The sequence below is a fragment of the Rhinopithecus bieti genome, unplaced genomic scaffold (assembly GCF_001698545.2).
Source record: "Rhinopithecus bieti isolate Rb0 unplaced genomic scaffold, ASM169854v2 scaffold_39586, whole genome shotgun sequence".
Taxonomy (NCBI): domain Eukaryota; kingdom Metazoa; phylum Chordata; class Mammalia; order Primates; family Cercopithecidae; genus Rhinopithecus; species Rhinopithecus bieti.
Window position 1 is genome coordinate 1,683,765 of NW_016816842.1, and position 19,221 is coordinate 1,702,985.

The following is a 19,221-nucleotide window of genomic DNA, read 5'->3' on the forward strand; positions in this document are numbered from 1 at the left end:
CCACATACTTCAGTTTCCTCATGGGTTTCATTTTCCTCTCCCTCATCAGATTATCAACAAGTCCCCACATTCATACCTCTAAAAATGTGTCTCGAGGTCATCCCTGACTCCCCATCCTTTCTGCCACCAACCCAGACCAAGGCTCCTCCCCCTCAGCTCCGGATCACTTTTGCATCTCCCTAGATTCTACCCTTCTTTTGTCCACTTATTCAATCATATTACCCCAGATTAACCTTTCCAAACACTTTCTTCATGATGTGTCATTGCTCAAGAATCCATAATTCAGTAGGGACTGCCTCTGAATCAAATCCAATCTCCACTCTTGTGCTTTCAAGACTCTCCCTATTTGACCCTGCCCACTTCTCCAATCCTGTTTCCCACTCCTCACTAACCTACATCTTCCTCTGTGTCAGCCCAGGCTCTTCAATGCCCAAACTCCCATGTGCCACTGCCCATTCTCCATTCACCCTTCAAGGACCACCCTAGGTTCCACCTCCCCTGTATTTCTGCCAACTTTTTAACTTGTAGCACCACAATGCTTAGCAATTAATCTTTAATTGAACAGTAATTGTCATTCTTCTTCAAAATTTGATAACACAGACCACTTCAAATATTTCTTTTGTGTTCCACAGCACCCTGGACAGCAGAAGGCTCTAGTGAGAAATGAATAGTTATTTTTGATTGGCTGGTCAATTGGTTTCTGGTCCCAGTTATCAGTTCCCATATCTCCCTTCCTCTGCCTCCTAAGTATGATCAATAAAATTATTGTAACGCACTTTCTCAGGCTTGGCACAGAGAATTCCCAGGAAGACAATCTGGAGTCTACCAATCTAGAATCGTAGGCTGGGTAGGGTGGGGTGTCTGTGTCCATGTGCACACAGGGAAGTGAGATTTAGGGAATCTAGCTTAACCAATTGGTCAAGGGATTGAAATACCAAAATAATCAGGAGAGGACAAGTAAGGAACCAAAATGACAGAATAAGTTGAAATACGCCTAATTAGAAGCACAGTACGCCAGAATTTTGACAAAGCAATTTCCAGTTCGGTCCTTGTGCATACAAAATTTTCCATCAGAAAGAAAGGGGTAACCCTGGTGCTAGGGACTTTGAAAATTTGTTTGAAGGTTTCTCAGATGTTCAATTGAATACATTTATAATCTATCCAGCCTATCAGGTACAGTGCTATATTCCATAGAGATGGGGAATCAGAAGGGAGAAGGTTTAGAAACACGGCTTTTCTAAGCTTAAGACTCTCCACCAACGCATATGTTTATTGCAGCACTGTTCACAATAGCAAAGACACGGAATCAACCTAAATGCCCATAAACGGCAGACTAGATAAACAAAATGTGGTACATGTACACCATGGAATACTATGCAGCCACAAAAAAGAATAAGATCATGCCCTTTGCAGCAACATGGATGAGGTGGGGGCCATTATCCTAAGCAAACTAACACAGGAACAGAAAACCAAATATTGCATGTTCTCACTTATAAGTGGGAGCTAAACAGTGAAAACACATGGACACAAAGAGAGGAATAACAAACACAGGAGACTACTTGAGGGTGGAGGGTGAGCGGACAGAGAAAATCAGAAAAAATACTTGTCAGGTACTATGCTTATTACTGAGGTAATGAAATAATCTGTATACCAAACCCCTGTGACACACTTTACCTATATAACCTGCACTTCTACCCCTGAAGCTAAAAATTAACAACAAAAAAAGAAGAATCCCCAGCAAGAGCCTAGGCTAGAGACCACAAGTGTGGTGAGAGTCAGTGAGCCAAGCATAGAGGGTCACACAGGGTGGGTGTAGTCCTTGACCTATCCCCTCTTGCAACATGTTACAGGTCATCAGTCATTTCCAGCCTTATGCACCAAGGACTTAACCTTTCTCTGATACCAAGTGCACGTTCAGCCACTGGGCTGCCCAAGGAGGAGGGAGAATATTCCCAACATAGGAGTCCCACAGGAGACTGACCCAAGTCTGCTATTTATTTTGTGATTTGAGCCAGGGTTCGATAATGTGTGCCATATATTGTGTTTTGAAAGGCCCTGGGAAAAGTTACACATCTGGGAACTGTTTATTGGGCCATTAACGACCATTAACACTGGTGATTTGCTCAGAAGAAACAAGCCCTCCAGGAATGAGCCTCTTGCTACAGGTGCTCTGGGATAGAAAATGGACAGGCCCAGGTGTGGTGATTACAAAGGTGGGAAAGAGGAGTGGGCACCAATAAGGTAAGTGTCGTCCTGAAAGAAAGGGAAAGGCTATCATCTTCCAGATTTCCCCCCGAGCTCAGATAATGCCAACTTTGCCTCCCCCCCCGTCCCTCCTCCCCGGGAGCTGAAATCAGCTGGTGATGTTGCCTCAATTTCCTAGCCCCAATGATTTCCCAATCTTCCCTGCCTCCTTGCATAAAATGATGATGTCTGATTCACTTAGCCCCGAAACCGTGGTGGGGTGGTTTCCCGTGGCCGCGTGGTCTTTAGAATCCATGTTTTTGGGTGCTGGGCTGTTTGATGTATCGAGAGAGAAGAAAGCAGAGAGAGAAAAAATATCAATCCATTGTCTCAGGAAGAGGAAGTAAGGGAAGAAGGAAGGGAGGAAGAGAAGAAAGGTTAGGCTTTAGCGGCTGAGGAAGGAATAGAACGAAGGGGATCCCTCTGATTTCCCCAGACCCTGGCAGCAGCTCCTGTCTCCAGCTTCTTCCTCTGACATCAACTGTAGAGAATGAACATATGAGCAATCAGTTTGAATTCCAAACGCCACAAGTCTTCCCCCGCAAAGCACCCCACCCCCTTCCTAAGATGACTCCAGGGCAGGTAACCAGGGTTAGGAAACAGATGGATGTTCAGGAGGACCTCCCGAGGCTAACCTGACCCGTGACCCCACCAGTTCCATGTCCTCTAATCCAGACGTTTTCAAAAGAGAGCAGATGCATGGGGACCGGTAACTTACCTGGACTCTTTGGGACAAGATTCCAGGACAACAATGGTTTTAGGACATTGTGGGGGATGGGGGAGGCTACCACACATGAAGCTGGTGGAAGCCACAGGTCAGGGAGATGGGGATCCCCGGCCATCAGAGAATCAGGGTCACAGGTGTGTGGAAAACAAGAGGATGGTCAGTACCGGTTCCAGGGAGGGACTGTGTAGCCAGGGAGCAGAAGGAAGCAATGGTCGGGACTGATGGGACGATGGCAGGGGACGCAAGAGAGCTAGAAAGACATCTCAGGGCATCGGTACACCTCACAGAAGCGAGACTTAGGTGGGTGTGTATGAGGGGGACGCAACTCACACTTCCAGGAATGAGTAATTTCTTATGAATAGCCCTCCCGTTCCCAGAACTGAAGAGGGGACAAGGGGAAGTGTCCGAGGCGCCACCGCCTCCCAGCCGGGGTCTGCCTCTTAAGTCAGAGGGGCCAGTCCCCACCACGCACAGGCGAGACCGATGTGGTCCGCGCGCGCTCCTGTCAGGGTGCAGCGGGGCTGTGCGCCCCTGGTCCCCGCCGGCCCTCTGTGCACATCAGGGCCCCGGCCCCCGACGGCGAGGAGGGGTGCCTGCCCAGGGCTGCCGCCCGGAGCCCCCTCTGACAGGCACGGGGGAGGGGAGCCAAGGGAGGGGCCGGGACGCCGGTAGCCGGGCGGACGCGCTGCAAAGTGAGCCACCACCGGCCATCTTCTCGCGCTCCGGAGAGAGGCGGCCCGAGGGGCCGCCTCCCGCCTCCCCAACCAGCTCCCGCAACTTGGGATGAAGGCGGAGGGGCGCGGGAAGTTCCCAGCCCACCACGCCCTCCCCAAACGCAGCCAGCACTGCCCATAACAACCAGAATCTCGGGCAACTCCCGCCCCGACGCCGAGGGGCCACTGCCCCCCAACACGCACACGGCAGCAACAGCCCTCCTTCCCCAAACTTGTCCGAGACGCCGCGTCCGAGGCAGCAGCCTTCAGCCCCGGCCCCCCGCGCCCTGTCCAGCTTACCTGTCCGGAAAAAGGCGTCCACGTCCGAGTCGGCTGCTCCTCCTTCCTCTGCTGCTCCCTCAGGGGGGTTCATGACTGTGGGAGGGCGTCTGAGGGCAGCCGGGGGCCGGAGAAGCCTGGGGCCGAGGGCTGCTAGGCGCCCGATGGGCGGAGGGCGCGGGGCGCAGCGGCCGCGGCCGCAGAGCTGGCGGCCGGGGGGCTTCGAGGGCGGGCGCTGGGCAGTGAGGCTGGGGCAGAGAACGCCGAGCCTCCCTCAGGCGGAGGCGCGCGGCGGGCTAGGGGTGCCTGCCGCCAGCTCCCCCATGGTACCCCTTCCCCAGGGCGCTGGCCGCCTGCTGTCTGGCTGGGGCCGGGAACCGAGGCCGAGGTGCGGGCTGCCTGGGCGCCCGCTGTCCCCCAGCAGCGGCAGCTGGCTCTCCTGCTCGCCCGTCTGCCTGTCTCTATTGTTCAGCCCTGCTCCGCTCTCTCCTCTTTATTTTTCCTCCTCCCTCCCACCCTCCCTGTCTCTCTACCTCCTCCCTCCCTCGCTCACTCGCTCACTCGCTACCTCCCTCCTTCGCTCGCTCGCTCGCTCTCTGGCTCCCCCTCTGGCTCCCGCCGCCGCCGCCGCCGCCGCCGCCGCCGCCTCCCCAGCTCCTCCCCCGGCTCCCGCTCCCTCAGTCCCGGCCAACAATGACCCCTGGAGCGCCGAGCTGAACTGAAGCTCTGGCCCGGGCCGAGGGCTCGCTGCGGGCCCCCGGCGGCGCCGACGCCCCCTGTCCCAGCTTCCCCGCGCCGGCCTCCCAGGGAGCGAAGCCTGAGTCCCGAGCTATTGTTCGAGGCTGTGCTAGGCCGGCTTCCTGAGCTCGGCAGGAAAAGCCCGGGCGGAGGAGGGGGCGGGGCCGCCGGGCGAGCCCGGGGCTGCAGGGCGCAAGCCAGGCTAGTCCGGGGGCTCTACGGCCCGGGCGCTGCGCGCTCAGCTTCTACGCTCGCGACGCCGGTGCTCCACCCGGCCCCGCGGCCACCTCCTCCGCCCACTCCACTCCCAGGTGTATGAGGGGAACACCAGGCTGCCCGCCCGCCTTCTCCGGATCTTCAGATCGGTCCCCAAGCTGGACTGACCTGTCCCTAGAGGCCGGCCTTTCTTCCCCTCCTTCCTGATGAACTCTCTTCTGTCTCCCTGCCCTCCTGAGCCTCTCACATTTTCCTCACCAGCTCGCCACAGTTTCTCTCCTTTTTGTCTTTTCTCGTCCTTTTCCCCTTTTCAGCGCCCCTTTAAACATCTCCGCCTGTCTCTGTGACTCTTTGTCCAGTTTAATGCTCCTGTGATGTCTCCCTGCCTATCTCTCCCTCCCTCGGTCACTCTCTTGTCCCTCGTTTGTCTCTGTCCTGCCTCCGTACTTGGCCCGTATCTCCGTGCTCCTCTTGGACAGCTGTCAAAACTCTCTAATCCCTGGGGCCTTCTCGGTTTTGTTCTTCTCCCTCATGTGAATGGAGAGATCCAGTTGGCCAGGAGAAAGGAGGTGTTACAGCAAGCTGAATTTCAATTAAAGTGGGAAGAGGGCCTGGGGAGGAGTGGGGATGACTGCAAAAAAGAAAACAGATGCTGTATGGGGTAATTAATACGGTGATTGTATTGTGCCCATCAGTTTTTAAGTAATAATTAAACAATAATTATCCAGTAGTGTGTTTGTGGTTCTAGTGACTGCAGAGCCCACCAAACAGAGGGTCTTTAAGACCTGAGTACTTAATAAAGTCTGCGCTGTTTGCTGTTGCCTCATCCAGACAGATGGATAAGTGGCGGCCTGACCTAATGAGTTAAAACACGCCTAATAGGAAAACCAGGTACTTGTCTGAAGTTGATGACTGCAACCCATCAGACAGAATCTCCTGGATCTGTTTGTCTCTGGTAACCTATTTGGTTCCACCTCTCTCTGGGGGCCAAGGCAACTGGGGCCTATGCAGATCCACCAACTGGGTAACCCTAGCAGCAGATAAAATGAATTAAATTAGTTTTTAGTGAACACTTTCTGGCTCCCGGTACTCATCACGTTCTTCACTGACACAAATAGTCTAATTTTTTTTTTCACCCATTAAAAAAAAAGTACCTGTTTCCAACTTTGGATACACCTATCAGATGTGTCTCCAACCTTGAGTACATCTATCAGACCTCTGTAGTGACTCTGACATCACAAGTTCACTGCCCTGAGATCTAATTCATCTGGCCCTAGTATTTTGAACTGGCTTAAGATGCCCCTTTGCCTATGCCTTTTCTGACAATGAAAATACTTCTCATTTGTCTTTTCAAAATCTTTCTTCCCCTTAATCCTCTGCCTAACCCCTGGTCTGCTCCCCTACACCTTACACACATATGTGATGGCAGAGCTGCTATTAATTAATTGCCACCATTGTGCAGCTAAAGAATCAGTGGCCTGGCAAGGCATTAGCTCATCCCAATTCAGAAGAAACATTACATTTTTAGAGGAAGGGTCATATCAAAATCTCAAGATATAGACAAGAATGGGGGAACACCTTATATAACGACAAACTTTTTGAGAGGAAATTTGGCAATTTCTATTTAAGTGTTAAATGTTCATGGCTATATTAATATCGAAGAAGACTTCAGAGCAAAGAATATTACCAGGGATAAAGAGGGACATTTCAATTCATCAAGTAGACATAACAATCCTAAGAGTGTTTGCATCTAATAAGACAGCTTCAAAGTAACTGAAGCAAAACTGATAGGACTGCAAGGAGAAATATAAAAATTTATAATTATAGTCAATTTAATATCTGTAAAATGCAGTAATTAATAGAATAAGGAGACAGATCATCAGTAAAGATATGGAAGACTTGAACAATGCTATCAACCAACCTAACCTAATTGACATTTATAGAATATTCCACTTTATAATAGCAGATACACATTTTTCAAATGCACAGGTAGCATTTATCAAGATAAATCATATGCTAAACCATAAAACAAATCTCAATAAATTTAAAAGGATTAAAATCATGCAAAGTGGTATATAAATTATACCTAAGTTGGTTTTTTAAAAAAAAAAATCATGCAGAGTATGTTCTCTGACCACAATAGAATTAAACTAGAAATCAATAACAAAAAGAATCCAGAAAAACCTCCCAAATATTTGGAAAGTAAATAACATACTTCTAAATAACACATGAGCTACTAAGAATTCAAAGGATGGGCTGGGCACCATGGCTCATGTCTGTAATTCCAACACTTTGGAATGCTGAGGCCAGGGGATCACTTGAGGCCAGGAGTTTGAGACCAGACTGACCAATATGGCGAAACCCATCTCTACTAAAAATACAAAAATTAGTCGGGCATGGTAGCGCATGCCTGTAATCCCAGCTACTCTAGTGGTTGAGGCATGAGAATCACTTGAACCCAGGAAGTAGAGGTTGCAGTGAACCAAGATTGTGCCATTGCACTTTAGCCTGGGCGACACACTGAGATTTTGTCCCCTGCCGGCCCCCACCAAAAAAAGAATTCAAAGGGGGATATTAGAAAGAATCTCAAAGTGAATAAAAATGAAAACACATTACATAAAAATCTGTGGGATGCAGCTAAGGCAGTCTAAATCTGTGGGATGCAGCTAAAGCAGAAAGACATTTATAGTGCTAAATACCTATTTTGAAAATAAAGATCTCCCATCAATAAGCTCCTATTCTACTGTAAGAGCAAGTGAAATCAAAGTGGAAGAACAAAAATAAAAAAGATCAGAGCAGAAGGCAATAAAATAGCAGGAAAACAAAAGAAAAAAATCAATGAAACTAAAGTGGGTTCTTTGAGAAGATCAATAAAATAAAAAAACCTCCACCCAGACTGATCAGAAAATAAGAGAAAAATCTCAAGTTACTGCTAGCAGGAACAAGAGAGGTGACATCACTACAAATTCTATAAATGTGAAAATAATAATAAGGGAATATTATAAACAACTTTACGCCAACAAATTTGACAACTTTCATAAGATGGACACAAACTACTAAAGTTCACTCAAGGGGAAATTGCTAACTTAAATAGCTATTTATCTACTAAAGAAATTAAATTTGTAGCTTAAAAGCTTTCCCCACACACACCCACACACAAAACAACTCAAGATTCATATGGCTTTTTTGGTAAATTTATGAAACATTTAAAGAAGAAATAATATCAATTCCACAAAAACTCTTCCAGAAAAGTGGAAAGGAGGAAATATTTCCCAACTACTTCTATGAGGCCAGCATTATTCTGATGCCAAAACTAAACAAAGGCCACATAAGAAAAAAAATGTAGACTACTTCCTTAGGAATATTTATTAGGAATAAAATTTTAAACAAAATTTTAGCAAATAAAATCCACAATATATAAAAAGGATAATACGTCATGACCAAGTGGGTTTATCCCACATATACAAGGTTGGTCTAACATTTGGAAAACTATTCAATGTAACTTACATGTTATGGGTTGAATTGTATTTCCCAAAAAAGGCATGTTAAAGTCCTAACCCCTGGTAGCTGTGAAAGTGGCCTTATTTGGAAATAAGGTGTTTGCAGATATAATCAAGTTTGGATGTGGTCACTAGGATGGACCCTAATCCAATATGACTGGTGTCCCCATAAGAAGAAGAAAAAAAAAACAAAAAACTCCATATGAAGACAGAGAAGACAGAGACACATAAGGAAAAATGCCATGTAATGGCAGAGGCAGAGATTGGAGTGACGCAGCAGCAAAGAATACCAAGAACTGACAGCCACCACCAGAAGCTAGGAAGAAGCAAAGAAAGATTCTACCTGGAGTCTCAGAGGGAGCACGGCCATTCTAACACTTGATTTCAGACTTCTTCTCTCCAGAACTCTGACAGAATAAATTTCTATTATTTTAAGCTACCCAGTTTGCACTAGTTTGTTACAGCAGCCCTAGGAAACCAATATACCATATTTAAAAAGCAATGCCAGTCAGAGCGTGGTGGCTTATGCCTGTAATCCTAGCACTTTGGGAGACCAAGGTGGGCAAATCACTTGATCCCAGGAGATTGAGACCAGCCTGGGAGACATGGCATAACCCATCTCTACAAAAAATACAAAAAGTAGCCAGACCTGGTGGCATGAGAGTCAGATCCTGTCTCAAAAAATAAAATTAAATTAAAATGTAAAAAAGCAATACCATGTAATCATCTAAGTAAATGCAGGAAAATAATTTGACAAAATTCAATATCCATTTCTGAACAAAACTCTCAGCAAACTAGGAATAGAAGGGGCTCTCTTAATAAAGGGCATCTACCAAAAATCTGTAGTTAACAGCAAGCTTTTTCCCTAAGATCAAAGGATGGCAAGATGTCTACTCCTACCCCTATTCAATGTACTGGATGTACAGTGCAATAAGAAAAAGAAATTAAAGGCACCCAGATTGAAGAGGAAGAGGTAAAACTGTCTGTATTCAAAGATGATATGATTGCCATTTAGAAAATTCTACGAAATATGTTTTTTAAAACTAGTAGATCTAATAATGAGTATAGCCAGATTTCAGGGCATAAGACCAATATAAAAATTAAATTGCATTTCTATAACCTAATGATGAAGATTTAGAACTTGAAATTTTAAAACATCACTATGGTAGCGTGGGAATACAAAATTTGAAGCCTTAGCCTAATTTTTAAAATATATAAAACCCATACACTCAAAGATAAAATACATTGCTGGGGGAAATTAAAGAAGATCTAAGTAAATGGAGAGAAATACTGTGTCATTGGAATTTTGCGAAGACTCAAAATCCTTAGGACATTAATTTTTCCCAAACTAATATGTAGATTCAGTGAAATCCCAATAGGTTTTTTTTGTAGAAATTTATAAATTGATTTGATGAACAGAACCTAGAAAAGCCAAAACAACTAAAAAGAAGAGAGTTGGAGGACTTACACTACCCAGTTTCAAGACATTTATGAGGTTATAGTAATCCAGACAATGTGGTATTGGTGTAAAGATAGACAAATAAAGTGATGGAATAGAATGGGGTCCAGAAACAGACCCATACGTATATCATCAATTGCTACTGTTGATTTTCAAAATAAAAAAAAAAAATCAAAGGGAATTCAGTATAAAATGGTAATCTTTGCAAATGGTGCTTGAACAATTGAAAAATCTGTATTAGTTTTCTGTGACTGCTATAAAAATTTACCACAAACTTTGTAGCTTAAAACCACACAATTTTATTACCTTACAGTTCCAGAAGTCAGACGTCTGAAATGAGTCCCACTGGGCTAAAATCAAGATGTTAGCAGTGATGTGTCATTTCTGGAGGATCTAGTGGAGCATCTACTTCTTCACTTTTTCTAGCTTTTAGAGGACACCTGCATTTTTTAGCTTGTGTCCCGCTTCCTCCATCTCCAGACCAACAATGATGGGCCAAGTCCGTCTCACACTGACATCCCTCTGTGTCCAGAATATATAAAGAACTCTCCGACCTTCATGATAAGAAAACAAACAACCCGACTTTTAAAATTAGGCAAAAGATTTGACTAGACATGCACTTTAGCAGATATACAGACAGCATTAAGCATTTGAGATAATGCTCAATACCATTAGCCATGAGGAAAATGCAAACTAAAAGCTCAATGAGATGCCATGATCTATTGGAATGTCTAAAATTAAAATGCCCGAACATATCAAGGGCTGGTGAGGATGAGGAGAGGATGCAAAAATGGAACTCTCTTACACTTCGAATGTAAAATGGCACAATTCCTTCAAAAAACAGTTTGGCAGTTTCTTAACTAGGTAAACATACACTTACCATGTGACACAATCATTCCACTCTTGGTATTTACCCAAGAAAAATAAAAGCATATATCCATGTAAAGATTTGCACACAAATGTTCACAGCAGCCGGGCGCGGTGGTCCACGCCTGTAATCCCAACACTTTGGGAGACAGAAGCGGGTGGATCACGAAGTCAGGAGATCGAGACCAGCCTGGCCAATATGGTGAAACCCTGTCCCTACTAAAAATACAAAAATTAGCCCGGTGTGGTGATACACACCTGTCGTCCCAGCTACTTGGGAGGCTGAGGCAGGACAATGGTGTGAACCCAGGAGGCAGTGCTTGCAGTAAGCGGAGATCGCGCCACTGCACTCCAGTCTGGGCGACAAAGTGAGACTCTGTCTCAAAAAAAAAAAAAAGTTCATAGCAGCTTCGTTTGTATTAGCCAACACCAGGAAGTGATCCAAAAATCCATCAACAAGCGATCAGATAAACAAAGTATGATATATCTATACAATGGAATACTACGCAGGACTTGGATGAATCTCAGATTAATTATGGAGAGTGAAAGAGGTCAGACAACAAAGAGTATATTCTAGGTGATTCAATTTTTATAAAATTCTAGGAAATGCAAAGTAACCCATACTGACAGAAAGCGATCGGTGATTGTCTGGAGATGACCAGAGTCAGGGACTGGGAGCTGAGGGGAGGGAAAGGGGAGTTATAAATGGGAACAGCGTAACTTTTGGAGGTGATGGTTATGTTCTTGAATGCAGTGATGGTTTTACGGCTGTATGCTTATGTCAAAACTGATCAAATTGCACACTTTAAATACATGCAATTTGTCAAATGTCAATTATACCACAATAAAACTGTTTTAAAAAGCAAATTTTTAAGTAAATGAGATAAAGCTATACGTGCTTACAAGGAAATACCAGTTATTTTGAGGGGACTTTCATAGTCTATAAAATATTTAAATTTTAATAATGTGGATTCTTTACAATGATGTGTGAGAGAGAGAGACAGGGAGAAAATCATCACCTGGAGAAACTTTTTCACATGATGCATAAGAACGCCAGAGTGGAGAAAGGAAGAGCTATGTTCAGGTCTATGTATTTAGAAAAGCTCCCAAGGCATCTTGACACAGACCCCTTTCCTCCACCCCTACTCAGAGATTTAAAGGAAGGAAGGGACAGGACAGGACAAGATGGAAGAAGTGTTTTCGGAAGGTAGATGAGCCTAGAAGACTGGAAGAAGGAGTTCGGAGTCCGTAGAATAGTGTAGAAGTACTTCAGTGAAGCTGTGGCTGTGACTGAAATGGAAAGCTGTGGAAGGCAATGAGAAAGGAAACATAATAGCATGTGTTGATGCCTTATATACGGAGAGAAGCAGGTGTGGACAGGAAAGAGGGAGCGGAGGGGAGCAGGAGTCCAGGAAGCCTCCTAGGTTACACTAGGTAACTGAGAGAGAACAATGGCATAACTAACAGGAAAAATTGGCTTCTGGAGGAGAAATTCTTCCTCTAGAGAGGAGAAAACAATCTGGGGAAAGATGGGGAAAGGGATTAACATATTACTTAATTGAACCCCTCATTTCAACAATGAGAAGACTGAAAAGTAGAGAATAAAGTGACTTGCCCAAAGTCCCACAGCAGACCCCAGCATTCATGAGTCCTAGGCTAGTTCCCATGCTGTTTCCCTATCGCACACATTTCCTCTCCTATGTTAGAGTCTGAAGTGATGATGGGCATCCAGGTGGTAATGTCCAATGAGCAATTAGAAATGTCCAATTATTATGGTGATGTCCAATTGGCAGAGCAGCTGAGAGAGGGCTTGGCAGCTGGGAATATTGATTAAGGAGCTAGGAGCTGGTTGAAGCACCAAGAATGAATGAGATAAAAGATTTTCTATCCACTTCCATTAACTCCTCTTTGGATGAAATTACCTATCTGTATGTCCTGCTTTCTACTCAAATCAAATGTGCCTTAGAACCAGCACCTTTTCCCCCTTTTCTGAGTTCTTTATTCTAATTTCACAGACTAGAATCTGAGAGGCTTGTGGGGTTTGAGAAACAGGGAAGTTATGATGAAAAGGAATAAAGACAAATGTGGAGGAAAGATGGTGATATGAAGACAAAAGAAGAAACACAGACAAAGCGCATGCTCAAGGGAGAGAATCTCCTTCTGCTGTTCACTTAGAGTAGGGGTCTTGTAAATAAAGTTTTATCAGAACAAAGCTGTGCCCATTCATTTGCTTAGTGTTTATGACTACTTTTTTGTTACAAGGGCAGAGCTGAGTAGTTGCAACAAAGACCGTTTGGCCTGCAAAATAAAAAATATTTACTATCTGGCACTTCGAAAAAATGTTTGCTGACCCCTGACTTAGAGTAATAACAACAACCTTATAACTTCCCCTAATACTGATAGGCTCTCTGTGGTTCTTCAACTACTCTTCAGAATAGTTGTTATCTTCAGAAACTATTGCCCTGAAAGAAACCAAAACTGGAGCCAAGCAATGGGAAAATTAATCAGAGCTGTAGCTTAGAGAGTGACCAAAGTAAAATCACTCCAAGATACAAAAGAAATTACCAAGCTAAAGAACAAGTCTGACCCTCAAAAAGACTGCTATAAAGACTTGGAACCAACCCAAATGCCCACCAATGATAGACTGGATAAAGAAAATGTGGCACATATACACCATGGAACACTATGCAGCCATAAAAAAAAGATAAGTTCCTGTCCTTTGCTGAGACATGGATGAAGCTGGAAACCATCATTCTCAGCAAACTAACACAGGAACAGAAAACCAAACACCACATGTTCTCACTCATAAGTGGGAGTTGAACAATGAGAACACATGGACACAGGGAGGGGAACATCACACACCAGGGCCTGTCAGGAGGTGGAGGGTCTAGGAGAGGGATAGCATTAGATGACAGATTGATGGGTGCTACAAGCCACCATGGCACGTATATAACTATGTAAAAAACCTGCACGTTCTGCACATGTATCCCAGAACTTAAAGTATAATTTAAAAAAAAAAGAAAGAAAACTACTATATTGGCCGGGCGCGGTGGCTCAAGCCTGTAATCCCAGCACTTTGGGAGGCCAAGACTGGTGGATCACGAGATCAGGAGATCAAGACCATCCTGGCTAACACGGTGAAACCCTGTCTCTATTAAAAAATACAAAAAACTAGCCGGGCGAGGTGGCGGGCCCCTGTAGTCCCAGCTACTCGGGAGACTGAGGCAGGAGAATGGCGTAAACCCGGGAGGCGGAGCTTGCAGTGAGCTGAGATCCGGCCACTGCACTCCAGCCTGGGCGACAGAGCGAGACTCCGTTTCAAAAAAAAAAAAAGAAAGAAAACTACTATATTGACAATAAAACAAAGTCTCTATGTCTATCCAGAAAAAAAAATACTGCTATAGATGGAAAATATATGTAGGGGAGGAGGGAGTATGTGTGTGTGTAAAGTATGATTTTAGATTGATAAATACTAATCAGAAATATATAGAAAAATATATATGTATATTTCTGATTAGTATTATGTTTCTGTATACATTTTTTCTCCTGATTATTAGTTAACAAAACTAAAATCACAATTGTTTCATGCTGAAAGGTTGATATTGTACAGTACCCAAGGGAAATAAAAGAGTCAATCAGTATAATATATAAATAATAATGTGAAATTGAAATATAGATAACAGGTAAATTTGAGGGAAAGAAAAGGCTGTGTTTCTGTGATGTTCTGATACTGACATGAAGGTATAGGTTTGAAAGTGGCATTTTTTTTTTTTTTTTTTTTTGAGACGGAGTCTCGCTCTGTCACCTGGGCTGGAGGGCTGGAGTGCAGTGGCCGGATCTCAGCTCACTGCAAGCTCCGCCTCCCGGGTTTACGCCATTCTCCTGCCTCAGCCTCCAGAGTAGCTGGGACTACAGGCGCCAGCCACCTCGCCCGGCTAGCTTTTGTATTTTTTAGTAGAGACGGGGTTTCACCGTGTTAGCCAGGATGGTCTCGAACTCCTGACCTCGTGATCCGCCCGTCTCAGCCTCCCAAAGTGCTGGGATTACAGGCTTGAGCCACCGTGCCCGGCCTTCAAAAGTGGCATTTTTAATACAACTATCCAAAGTTCTTTCCCTCCCCTGCCCCGGCCTCTGTAGAAACAGGGTCTCCCTATGTTGCCTAGGCTGATCTCAAACTCCTGGGCTCAAGCAATCCTCCTGCCTCAACCTCCCAAAGTGCTGGGATATAGGCATGAGCCACCACACCCAGCCTATCCAAGGTTCTTGATAACATGAGACTGAGGAAGGAAGCGGATGGGAGTAAAGGATGAACACCATCCCATGAAACATGAAACAGGCTGATCTAGAGCTTTCACAGAGAAATTAAAGAGACAGGTTAAAGCCACATATCTCTAGAATTTGGCACATATTTTCCCACTATTTTCTTCAGATGACTTCTACCCACACCTGTAAAGCCATCCCATCCCATCTTGTTCTGCCCTCTCCTCAACACATACACACATGCACATGTGCACACACACACCCACACACACACGTCTGCTCCATTCCAGGCACAAGATTCTACTCTTCATTCTCTCATTTATCCAGCAATCCCTGCCCTGTCCTCATCTCTAGGCTTCTGCTCAAAGGCACAGACCCTGCTGGGTACCTACCCCAAATCCATTCTGCCCTGCCTTGCTACTAACAGAACTACAATAATATTCAGGAGGGCAATATGCCCAGCTACGATGCTCACCTGCCCAGACTCCTTTGCAGCTAGGGGTGGCCATGTAACCTGTTTCTTATCATGAGATATGACTGAATAAAAAGTCTGCTAGGGATTTGGGGAAAACTTTTGCCCTCCTCATACAGGCTCCACCTTCTCCCCACCCTTCCTTCCTTTCTTTCCTTCTTCAATTTCTTTCCTACCCTTTTTTCTTTCTCCTTTTACCTGCCTTGTGCACAACATGAGGCTTGAGGTTGAGTAACCATCTTGGGAACACAGATCAACAAAGCCAAAGGCTAAGGATGGGGGAGCAGAAAGAGAAAAGAAGCCTGGGGCATTGATGGCTCCTTTAAGTTCTGCATTAGCCTTGGGCTTCTTGTTATGTAGGTCTCTGTTTAGCTAAGTCCCTGTAGTCAGATTTATGTAGTGAGTGGCCTAATGCAACTAATTCCCACGCCCTTACTCTCCCTTCTACCTGGAAAGAAATTCTCCCCACCTGATAGCCAACTTTTGAAGTCCTGTACTTCCTTCAAAGCCCACCTTAGATCCTACCTCCTTCAAGTGGACATTCCACAATGTCTCAAAATCTATCTCTTTCTCTCCCGTAGTCATATAGGGCACAATTAAAATCATTAAAATAGGCCGGGCGCGGTGGCTCAAGCCTGTAATACCAGCACTTTGGGAGGCCGAGACGGGTGGATCACGAGGTCAGGAGATCGAGACCCTCCTGGCTAACATGGTGAAACCCCATCTCTACTAAAAAATACAAAAAACTAGCTGGGTGAGGTGGCGGGCACCTGTAGTCCCAGCTACTCAGGAGGCTGAGGCAGGAGAATGGCGTAAACCCAGGAGGCAGAGCTTGCAGTGAGCTAAGATCCGGCCACTGCACTCCAGCCTGGGCGACAGAGCGAGACTCCGTCTCCAAAAAAAAAAAAAAAAAATATTTAAAAAAGTATACCCATCTGCTTCATATCATAAATATTCATGTCTGGTTATTCATACATCCTCTACCTAGACTGAGAGCTGCTAAGGGCATAGATCCTTTTTCACTCATTTTGAATGCCCTGCAGCCCCAGCACAGTGCCCAGAGCAGTCACTCAGTAAAGGATTGTTGAATTTCTTTGATTGCACAAATGCTCCTTCCTTCCCAAGTGTATGCTATGGATCATATTAAAGCACCTGACTTCTATGTAGATGGGATGGGAAAGTTAATAATTAGGAAAATAAACTTTAGAAACCCTAGTCATGTTTGACCATGTTTTGACAGTTTGAAACTGTGTGGCCCTGTTGCTGACTAATTACCCAGATACACACAATAAGGTCAAAAGAAGGGACAGAAATCAGAAGGTATAGAAAGCCCAAAACTGGTCTATATATCATCAAACTAGTATGCTGGTTTCACCAAACTCAACGTCAAACCAGTATCTATTAGAGGCTGATTTGTATCCAAAGTAGTTAATATAACTTATTGCACTGTAATTCCAGTTACACTTCTACACTTATTTAATGCATTTCTTTGGGTTGACATAAATTTATTGGCCATCTATTATGTGCCAAGACCAGGTGACCAGCCATCCCTGGTTATCTGTGACTAAGCAGTTTCCTGAGACACAGGAATTTTCAGTGCTGAAGCTAGGAGAGCTCCAGGCAAAACAGGATGGTTGGACACCAAAGAAGCACCGAGCTTGATGCTTGATAAAAAGTAGATGTTGTCCCTGCCCATGTGGAGCTCTACGATATAGTTGGTTCTTATTTGGCATTCTTAGCAATTAAAAGTCAGTTTACATCCTGTAACTGTATTTTCAAATCACATATGTTAGAGTTTATTAAACAGCAGTCAAGGCCGTCCAACACTTCCAGGTGCTAACACCATAAATCTCCATAGTAGAGTTGGCTGTGTGTGTGGAGGGAAGAAGAAAGACTTTGGAACAGGAGGGTAAGCCGAAGTTCAGTTCATTAATGTAGTCATTGTTCTACCGGCTGTGAATTCCAACCAACTTTAATCACAGCCTGAGCCAGTTGTCTGTTGTTCTTGGATCAGCAGGCATGCTCCATCTTCAGGTTCTCAGTCCTCTTTGTGATACTAATTTTGACCTGATGGTAGGACTGTGCCTTCTCTGGAAAGGACCAGGAAATGTCAACTTTTCCTGGGGGAATGTGGAGGTAATCTGATGGTGGCATCTGCTGATATGGCCACCACAGCTGGCTGGAGCTGACTTTTTCTTCACCATTCTTCCATATTCATTCTCCCTATAGCTGGGTGCTGGGCCCTCCCATTTTTGGCATATGGATGACATATTTCCCCTTTTAGGATGCCAGTCCTCCCAGATAGATAATACACACTTCTGAGCTTAATAATCTGAAGATCCTATCCTTCCATGGGAGCCACCTACTCAACAAAGACTGAAGGTCCTTCTTCCTCATTCCAAGAATAAGTGGAGTACCTCTCACTCAATGGCAGATGTTTCTCTCTAATCTCCAGCCTTCACCCCTGCTAGGCTTTCATAACCACCACCACTGCTTTTCTACTATTGGCTGGGCATTTTCACATCCATTATTTTATTTATACTGGACAACAACTCAAAGTAGATATTGTTATCTCCACTTCCAGATGAAGAAACTGAGGGGCAAAGAAGTTAGGAAACTTTCCCTGGGTCACACATTATAAATGGACAGAGTAGAAATGGAAACTCACTCTATCACTCTTTTGTGAGAGTTGATTTGATGACCTGGGAGGGAACAGATCTTGTATGCTTGAAAAGAGCTTGTATATCTTGCATGCTTGAAAATAAGTGTGAGGAAGATTTCAAGGGAGAAGCAATTTTGTGTCTGTTGACTTCTAAATTTTGCTTAGTGAGGGGGTGGGTGTGCCAGGGAACACTGTAAATCAGGGAAAAAGGCCTGACAAAAACCCTAGTTTACTTCCTTGCACTAGATCAAATGTTAGTTTCTAACTATCTGTGAGTTTCTGCTTTGAAGCAGTAAGAAATTAATTTTAAAATGGTCTTAGGAGGTTTTTAAAGGACAGATTTTCAACAGATAAAACTAAAATGCTTAGTTTCATTTCCATGGAATTTTTATGGCAAAGATGCTTTTAGTGATCCGGAGCCACTCTTTAAAAAGATACAGACCAAGGAAGTTGGAGAGTCTTATCTTTTATATTGCGGCAGCCTCAACATTGAGACACAGCACTGAAGTTCCCAGAGCCTGACCTCATCACTACCCACCATTAGCAGAGTGATCAGGATAGTCCAGGGATCCCAGAATGAGCATTTACAAATGAGGAAAATGACACCTACAGCAATATGTCAACAATGTCTTGTGAACTGCCTGGTTTATAATAGGTGCTCTATAATTTTATTGAATAGGGGAATAAAGGAACAAATGAAACAAGTGATTTTCCAGAAGGTCACACAAACAGGGACAAAAATCCAGTGTTCTAAACCTTCACTCCATCTCTTAATCTAGTCGTGTCATCCTCTGGGTGAGCCTAGCCCACTTTAAAATGGATATTCAGATATCGGAATGAATAGAGCAGTGTGCCTGACTTAAGTAATATCAAAATTTTAATTAGAGATGTGGAAAAGATGGAGTCGATGAAGCTCCCCTGTTATCCAGAGACCATGACCATTCCAGGTGGTTGGTTTCGTTTCTAATGCACATCTGCTCCACCTCACCAATTGCTTTGCGCAATATGCAGTTCACATTACAAAGTCAACAATTCTTTATCATCTGTGTGGTCAGTCACCCTTTCATTGTCCCTCCCTTGTAAT

General features: G+C 44.5%; 1 protein-coding gene and 1 long non-coding RNA gene across 13 annotated transcripts in view; both read right to left on the reverse strand.

Moving 5' to 3' along the window:
- Positions 1–4,460, reverse strand: part of KALRN (kalirin RhoGEF kinase) — a 684,488-nt gene extending 680,028 nt beyond the window's left edge. For all 12 annotated transcript variants that reach the window (XM_017855309.1, XM_017855307.1, XM_017855308.1 and 9 more), the window contains exon 1: positions 3,985–4,460. In XM_017855309.1, the coding sequence (XP_017710798.1) occupies positions 3,985–4,057 (73 nt within the window). In that variant the 5' untranslated portion in view covers positions 4,058–4,460. The remainder of the gene's footprint in view (positions 1–3,984) is intronic.
- A 5,728-nt stretch (positions 4,461–10,188) lies between these two features.
- LOC108517417 (uncharacterized) overlaps positions 10,189–19,221 on the reverse strand; it is a 35,852-nt gene continuing 26,819 nt past the window's right edge. The window contains exon 3 of the long non-coding RNA XR_001882092.1: positions 10,189–10,430. This is a non-coding gene — a long non-coding RNA (uncharacterized LOC108517417). The remainder of the gene's footprint in view (positions 10,431–19,221) is intronic.